The sequence below is a fragment of the Gossypium arboreum genome, chromosome 6 (assembly GCF_025698485.1).
Source record: "Gossypium arboreum isolate Shixiya-1 chromosome 6, ASM2569848v2, whole genome shotgun sequence".
Classification (NCBI taxonomy): Eukaryota; Viridiplantae; Streptophyta; class Magnoliopsida; order Malvales; family Malvaceae; genus Gossypium; species Gossypium arboreum.
In genome coordinates, this window is record NC_069075.1 from 4554638 (window position 1) to 4563930 (window position 9293).

The following is a 9293-nucleotide window of genomic DNA, read 5'->3' on the forward strand; positions in this document are numbered from 1 at the left end:
ATGCTTTTACTTACCTATTATTATAACATGTTATCTTGTATGTTAAGTTAATATGCTCCTTCATGCATCAGTTTTAAAAAAAGAGACTTCAAAGTTTTCAAAAATAAAAAGGCATTGCTTCGTATTTGGAAGCTTCGAGAAAAGTAGTGCCCTAACTTATTGGGTTGCAACTTTTCTTGATGAGTTCGAATAGTCAAGTACACTTCTAAGTTTTTTTTTAAGATTTTCAAAATACGAGCAACTGTCTTGGAATTTCAAAGCGTTGTGTCCTAACTTACTGGATGTGGCGTTTTCTCGTTTCGAGATAGGGATTTCCAAAAAGGCTAACTTAATGTCAATATTTTGATACAAGTGAATCCCAATTTTCAAAATCAAAATATTTTAAAGAGGATTGTATCTTAAAATTTTTAAAATTTCCGACCTTAAAGACATTTGATAATTAATTAGGTACCAATTTTTAGGCGTTACGAGGGTGCTAATCCTTCCTCGTACGTAACCGACTCCCGAACCCGTTCTTTTTATTTTGTAGACCAAAACTAATGATTTTAAAACAAAATGTTTTAAAGGTGATCCAATCACACCTAAAAAGATTGGTGGCGACTCCCGTTTTCGTTTTTCTTAAAGTTGATTCCCATTTTCCAAAACCCGATTTTAAAAAAATGGTCTCGACAATAATAATTCATAAGTTAATTCTGACTTCTCTTAAATAAATTTCTCAATCCGCCCCAATTTTCATATATATATATATAAAGAATCGCAATATCTTGTTAACCATTAATTTTGAATATAAATCTTCATCTTCTGTTATTTCAATATCATCATATCTAAGGGCATAATTAGAGGCCTTAGTCTGTTTGGTTAATATATTTATATTACTTTTAGTCCCTTCTAATTATCAAATATTCAATTTAAATATTTTTAAAACAAAAGTTTTTACCTTTTACCCACAAAATTTTAAAATTTTAATTCCACCCTTCAACACTGAATTCCTTTGCTTTGCTTTTGTATCTATCCAGCATAACTTTAAATAATTACAACATAATAAAAAGCCTTTTTTTTTTTTGCGAATTTACATGAGGAGGGAAAAGCCCTAACAACAACGCAACTAGCACAACTCAAACCTAGGCTACACCTGGGGCGGTTAACATACTGACCATCAGGCCAACACACGGGGTTGTTTTAAAAAGCCATTTTCAATCTCTATTTAGAGCATCTTATTTTAGCATTTGTTTGGGCAACATAAGGTAATTGAATAAAAGTGTAATTATTAGGGTATTGATTACACTCTCTTGTAATTACAAAGAATTGTAACTTCCTAAACGTGTTTGATTGACATAGTGTAATTACATCATAAATTCTTATGCCATGTTTGATAGTACAATTTGTAATTACGCAGTTACATAATATATATTTTATTTAAAAATACATTAATTACTATAAAAATTATTATTATGATAAAAGTAATTTCTAAACAAGTAACACAAATCAAAACCAAATCATCATATGTATTATGTTAGTACAAAAAAGTAGTTGATAACACGATTACTAACAAAAATAGCAAGAAAAATAAATATCATATGCAAATTTATCTAATTGTTTTAATGCATATTTGATGAGTTATTCCCTCTTTAATATTGAACATATGTTCTTTATCATCATCTATTAATCTTTGATCGAATTATGAGTTATCAAGATCTTCTTCTTCCATGTACTCTACGAAGTATGGGTTATCTTAATTCCACCATTAGTTAGAGTTATGAAATATGCAACATGCTATTACGATTCAACCCTTTTTTTTGTGAAAAAAGATGTAACGACCTATATTTCACGAGCACCGGAAAAGTGAATTTAGGGCCTCCATCTTAGGAAAACGAATCCGTAAATATTTTTTAAAAATATTTATGAAGTTAGTTATGGGTTGAATTAGATTTTAATTAGGTGAATTTATTTTTAATTAGAAGCAATTAGTAAGAAAGGACTAAATTAAATAGAGTATAAAACTTAATCATAGAATAGAGAAAGAATAAAGGATTAAATTAGTAATTAAACCAAATTAGTGATATGTGTAAGATAGAGAATAAATACATGTGTATTTAAATTATTAGTACAAATGTATGTTATATATATTTACTTGTATATTAAGTAAAAGATATTTATTTGTTTATTTATTATTATTATTATTATTATTATTATTATTATTATATTTTATCAAATAATTGAGATAATGACAAATGTGTGGTGATGAATATTTACATGTGTACATGTGTGTATGGATACACATGTAGTATTTTATTTGTTAATATATAGATATTTTATAATTAAATATTAATTAAGTAAATAAAATGAAATAAAGAATAAATAAAATAAAAAAGAAAAAGAAAGAGAAATAGTTACAGAGAATCAAACGAAATAGAAAGAAAGAAAGAAGAAAAGAAAAGAAAAAGGAGAAATTAGGGTTTGAAAGCTTGTAAGTTAAATTGGTAAGTCAATTAAGTCCCTTTCTTTGTGATTTTGATGTTTTTGGAGTCTTAGAGTAAAGTACTCTTGAATTTGTGTAGAAATATTGAAAGTTGATAGACTTTTGAGTAGGGTTTATGTTGAATAAATGATGAAATTAGGGATCAAATTGATAAAATTATTGATTAAAATTAATTAAAGGACTAATTTGTGAACTAGCCTATAAGTTTTGAATTTTAGGGGTTAAATTGGAAGAAATTCAAAATTATGGAAAAATGATGAAAATTTGATGGTTATATTGAAGTTTTGATGGAAATTGAATAAGAAAATGATGTGAATTGTAAAAAGGGAGAAGATGAAAATGGTTAGGACAAATTTGGGATTTAGGTAAAAGTTGCATGAAAAGTTATTATTTTATATAAAATATGTGTGTTATTAATTAATTGTACTTATGCTAATTTTTGTAGCAAACAAGGAAACCGAGACGTCGAATACTAAGGGAAATGAAAAAGTGATCGAGGAATAGCTCGAGAAAAATATCGGTTTGTATTATCATAATTCAAGTTATTTCTTATTAAATGTTTAATTTTAAGATATGTGTATGGAATTTGAATGTGAGGTAAGTAGTGATATTTGAATTGAATGAGAATTGGATTTGATTGATGAATATATACATGTGTGAAATTGAATTGTATAATGATTTGTGGTGAATTTGAAATTGTGATTGAATTGTTATTGCAATGGATTTGAATTCAAATGATTACGATCAACTGAAAGTGAAAGTGATATGAATATGTGATTTTGATACCCTATTAACTAGTCGGGCTAGGGTGGATATAGGTGGCATGCCATAGGATAGGAAGAGTTCTGGGATTCTTCGACCTCGAGTCGATGAGACACTTAGTGTGTCCTATTTACTTCGGATAGATTTGAAGAGGCGTTGGTCGCCACTTTGCTTCGGCTTAGCTGATGAGACGTTGGTCGTCACTTATTTGCTTCGAACTATCCGATGAGGCGTTGGTCGCCATTCTGGTGAGTTGGTTGGATCCGTGTATCCGCCAAAGTCTGACTCATGTTAATAGGGGAAAATAAGTGAAATAATAAAATCAAATGAATTTAATTAATCGAGCTATCGAATAAAATGAGAAAGTGATATTGTAAGATGGAATGTGAGATGAAGCTTGTAAAGAGATTGAAGGCATGAACCAAAGGTTTATAAAGTGTTTAAATTTGAAATGTGAATTGAATAATTATATGTGGTTGAGAGATGAATCAAAGATTCATGAGTTATTTGAAATCTCATTGATGATTTATTGGATCTATCATTGGAAATAATATAATGGAAATATGATAGCTTGGTAAAAAATTATATATATATGATTTGTATGTATGATTTGCTAGTTATCTATGTATGTTATGATATTTTATTGTTGTTATAATTTGAATTATGATAATACCACTGAGTATTTCCAATACTTAGCGTATGGTTGTTTTCCGTGCGCAAGTTAGGTAAAGTTGAAGTTCAGTCAAGCATCCGAGTCAATCCCGACCTCAGCTCAATTTTGGTGATGCATCTATCTTTTAGAAATGTGGCATGTACTAGGTTTGGTGTTTGTCACTTGTAAAAATTTTATATTTTGAATGTAAATATGGTGTATAATCCTTAAGAGTAATGAAATGAATGAATGAGAATTTGCTAAGTTTGAAAGGTTTGATGAATGTTATTTAATCAAGATTTATAAGTAAATGTTTTGGGCATGAATTAGGTGTGTTTAGTATGTGAAAATAGCTTTAAAATGGTCAAAAATCATGTTTTCACATGGCCAAGTCACATGGGCGTGTGCCCAGGCCGTGTGGAAAAGTCAGAATTGGCCATAGGTTAGTTCCACAACCGTGTGAGAAAATCAGATCTGCCCACGGGCTGGCCCCACGGGCATGTCCCAGGCCACACTAGCATGTCCCAGGCCACAAGGGCATGTGCCCCAATCTTCAAGGAAAAATTTGTAAAGTTGTCAGTTTAGTTCCGAATCACTTCTAAAACATATATTGGGCCCCGTAGGCCCATATTAAGGACTTTAAGATGAAATTTGATAAGAATTGATCTGGAATGTAAAGTTTATGACTCGATTTTGTATAAATGTTAGTGTATAAGTCTAGTAATGCCTCTTTATGACTCGGTTTTGTATAAATGTTAGTGTATAAGTCCAGTAATGCCTCGTAGCCCTATTTCGGTGATGGCTTGGGGTTAGGGGGTGTTACAAAAGAAACTTACAAACCTAAGTTACTGAATTGGAAAATAAAATACAAAGATTCTTCTCTTTATCAGCTTTGATGAGTGCTGAGACTGCTTCTAGGGGGTTTCAATTAGTTGTAGATCTTCCTTCAAAATCCAGTTTGGCCATAAGATCAACACTTTGATTTTGCTCCCTAGGAATGTAGCGTAGTAGCCATCTGCTTTCTTGAGATAGAATGCAGTGTATCCTTCTAACTAGAGTAGAGTGCGAGGTCTTCAAGGCACTTCCGTGAATAGCTTTTATTGCTTACAAACTGTCAGATTGAATTACAACCTTGGCATCGCCTCTTTGCTGGATGAGTTTTAGGCCGTCAAGAATACCCCAAAGTTCCGTATCAAGGATCGAGCAATTGCCTAGGTACTTGTTGTAACCTAGGATCCACTCTCCATATTTGTCGCGCAACACTCCCTCTGTAGCTGCAACCCCTAAGTCCACTCTCCTGCCAATGGTTCTCCATGGGTTGATTCAATTTCAACGTTTGCAACATGTCTACTTGCTAAAGATAAATACTTGGCCCAAGACACCGTCAACCTTATTTTTTTTTATGTTATACTAATGTGATGTTGCTAATATGACAAATATTTTTTAGAACAACAAATTTCTTCTCAATCACATTTCGAAGCCTTGAATCTCTTAAATTAAAGAGTTCATGAGCTATTCTGGTACCATTCTCTAAAATGATATCACACCCCATGATATAGTGCAAGAAAACTTTTTCTATTTATGTAATTAGGATTACCTTATAATATTTTGGTTCAAAGTCCAAAGTCTATAACTTTAATTATAAAAAATTATATAAGCTAAAGTGTTTGGAAAGCCACTAGTAATTAAATTTAGGTGTAATTTCTTATAACTACATATGGTGGCATGATTGGGTAACATTATAATTAGTGAATCCCACTGAATTGAGTGTAATTGAAGCACTGCATTATACTTTCCAATTTTTAGAGGGAGGATAAGAATTGGAGTAATTACATAGGTAATTACACCTAAATCCAATTACCTTATGGTTTTTCGAACACTCATACATGATTTAACTTGTTAAAAAAATTATACAAGTTTATGTTGTGAAAATTATATTATAAGCATGGACATGTAATGAGTGTTTGGGATGATTATGTTAAAAATTTCTAAAGTTAAATATTATAAATCTTAAAAATTTATATTATAAAAATACTTTATGTGTATTTTATAAAGTTATAACAAAAATTGTATTATTTAACTTCTATAAAAATTTTAAAGTTTAAAGGCCCCCTTTAAATAGGTTAAGTTTAAAGAGCTAAAATGACTAAAATATCCTTGAAGTAATCAGAGTTCGACTGGGAGAAGAAATCCTGTTTGACTGTCAAAATGCGGTTGTGTTACTCGAGGAATACGTTGTGTCATTGTGACATCCCATGCATGCTCGTCACACTGTCACCCTCTTCGTCAATTAGAGAACTCGTTGTGTCATCACTACGTCTCGACGTCCTTCGTCATGATGTTGCCCATCGTCACGACGTTGGTGTCTTCCATATCGTGATGTGTTTCCTATTTCATCTTTGTCTTTGTTAAGTGCCTGAAAATTGTCTACTAAAATGCGAGGCACACTCGCACAAATCTCCACATTGACTCGTATTAACAATATCTTCTTCTCTAAGCCCCGTCACGAGCTGAACTCGATCTTTGCAAAATGTCAACCAAGCTCAAACTGTTCTCGAACTTGGAAACCGAAAGACTCATAGTTTTCAAATTAATGTTGTATAATGCAATCAAGAACCGTAATACACGAACGGATGTGTGCTTCATAACATAAGAGAAAACATCCATAACATAAGAGAAAACATCGAGGAAATCAACTCCCTCCATTTGATTATCACCCTTTGCGACCAACCTTACTTTAAACACTTAGCTTTATCTGAAACTTCTATAATCTGAAATCTGTAATTCCATCGAATTTTTTTATATCAAAATTAGTTGTCGTCATCCTTGAACGGGTCGATTGCAGAAACATAACATTACTCATATAAAAAGAAAAAAAAAACATAGGCAAATTAGGCTTCGGCTTTTTACTAAACAAGTAAACAAACAAGAGTACAATATGGAAAAAATAAACCTAAATGTACTAAACATACAAACTGAAACCCCAAAAACAAAACTTTAACTCTCATAGAGTTCTTTCAAAAGGGGTACGAAATTCTTTTCACAGTTGCCACTAAAATTCTCACTAAAACTCATCTGCTACTACATATTGTCGCCCCTAAAAGAAAAGCCCTGTAGTACTACATCTTTAATTGCCTTATTGAAATAGGGATACAATGTCCCTTTAAATAGGCTAAGTTTAAAAGGGCTAAAATAACTAAAGTATCCTTGAAGTAATCAGAGTTCGATTGGGAGAAGAAGTCATCTCTGTTGTCGCAAGTTTAGTTCTTTTTAAATCATCAAATACTTCAGACTTTTATGGTCAGTAAAAACATGACATTTCTCGCTATATAGATAATGTCGCCAAATCTTCAAAGTGAATACAACTACGACCAATTCTAAGTCATGTGCTGGGTAACTTATTTCGCGTGGTTTAAGCTGTCAGGAAGCATAAGCTATAATTTTTTCGTCCTGCATCAGAACACAACCCAAACCATTCAATGAAGCATCCTTGTAAACAAAAAAATCTTTCCCAGATTCTGGTTGAGTCAACACTGGTGCCTTTGTCAACATGGTTTCAACTGTTCAAAACTTTGCTGACATTTTTCTGACTAAACAAAACTGGCATCTTTCTGTAATAGTTTCTTAATCGGTAATGCTATTATTGATAATACTCTAGAGATATTTTAGTATGATTAGACTTTTAATCTTAGCCTATTTAAAGTGGTATTGTATCTTTATTTTGACAGACAAATTAAAAAGGCAATTAAAGATGTAGTACTACAGGGCTTTTCTTTTGGGGGCAATAAGATGTAGTCGCATATGAGTTTTAGTGGGAGTTTTCATGGTAACTATGGAGAAAATTTTGTTTCCGAGTAAGGGTTTTATTTTCAGGATTTGGATTTGTACATTTAGTACATTTAGGTTTATTTTCTCTATATTATACTCTCGTTTGTTTGCTCATTTATCCTTTTCAGAGGAGTTTTCCACGTAATATTTATTTTGATTTTCTCTACTTTTCTATTTCATTGTTTATACAGGTTGATTCCCAACATTATTGTATAATTATACTAATATATAATAATCCATCAATATATGGAAATAGAAATCTAATTAAAAGTTGTAGAATACCTCATTTTTATTATGCAAGGAAATAGAAATCTACACAGAACTTGTACAAATCTTGTGTAGACCCAAAATCTAGAAACTGAAACTTTATAAATCAACATAAAGCTAACAAACCATTATTTTAAAAAGACTCTATAACATTAAAATGGTGGTTTTGCAGGGAATGCCATCTTTTATTTTAGCTCTAGCATATGATCACTTCTCTTGGGCCATTGAGTTTGCTTGCTTTAGCTGCTTGTCATAAAAAAAAAAAGCAACGTGAGAGTTGTGCATAGGAGAAGCAAAAAGAAAATGGTTGAGTTGAGTTAAACCTGAAAGTAGGGTTCAAGCTTGGCTTTGAAACTGTCATACTCCTTTCGTAGCTCCAAGATGCTAGCTTTTGTCCTGCAGATGCAGGCAAGTCATCACATACATACATTTTCAAATAATACATATAAATATATTATAGATGTAAGCAAATAATATTACCTTTCTAGGTTTCCTTTCCCCAAAACTTGTCTTGTTTTGTTGACCTCTTTTAGTACTTTATTAGCACCAACACTTCATTAAAAATGAAAGTTTTCGATTAGAACAACGTTGATTAAGCTTTTTTTCTTTTTAAAGATTCTTGGAAATTTACCTGGCACTGCTGCCCTTGAGCTGATGCAAGATGCTGTCCACTTTGATTGAGTCAATAGGGATAGTTTTCCTTTATAAATTATGTTTTGAAGATTAGCACTCTAGTATTATTCATGTCATCATCTTAATCAATGTATACTTGTTGATATGTGATATCAACGGAAGTGAAGAAGGAAACGAAGGGTGAATAAGCAAAGAAGAAGAAGGTAAAGAAAATAGAGTCTGGAGTGCCCCCTCCCTAGAGGGGTCTTTAGAAATATATAAATAAAGGGGGTTTATCATATCGGATTTCGAGTTGGGTTATTTTTACTATAATTGTATAACAATACTTACATTGCTTCCTCAATAGTTTCTAGAAATGCAATGGAGTCCCTTAAGTACATGGTAAACACCTCTTCAACAAAGTTGGGGTTATCTTTACCCTCTAGCTGCTCCAGTTGAGAAAAGTTTTCGTTTAAAACCTCCTGAATACATGTTTAACATAAAAATATCCTTAATTTTGTCAAATATAGATTCATGAATGCATGTTTTGATGTAAAGAGTAAATCAAACCTCATTAAAGAAGGATTGCCTCATTGCAGCGATTTGTTCATGAACATGTTTACTTTCCATTAAAGAAATTAAAGCTAGTGAGTTTTGATTTGCAGGTTACTTGGTTATTCAACAATGGCTACC

At 31.7% G+C, this 9293-nt stretch overlaps 1 protein-coding gene across 2 annotated transcripts; it reads right to left on the reverse strand.

The window, feature by feature from the left end:
- Positions 1-7982: 7982 nt before the first annotated feature.
- On the reverse strand, positions 7983-9293 carry LOC108485982 (pseudo histidine-containing phosphotransfer protein 2-like). Of its 2 annotated transcripts, none has more exons than XM_017789814.2 (6): positions 9171-9293; positions 8952-9082; positions 8620-8688; positions 8469-8540; positions 8312-8384; positions 7983-8231 (listed from the first exon to the last, which is right to left on the reverse strand). In XM_017789814.2, exons 1-6 carry the CDS (start codon positions 9228-9230, stop codon positions 8196-8198), a joined length of 441 nt encoding a protein of 146 aa, XP_017645303.1. In that variant the 5' UTR covers positions 9231-9293; the 3' UTR covers positions 7983-8195. The 2 variants fall into 2 exon arrangements, with proteins under 2 accessions (XP_017645303.1, XP_052886025.1); XM_053030065.1 differs by having other exon boundaries at positions 8952-9046; positions 9171-9283.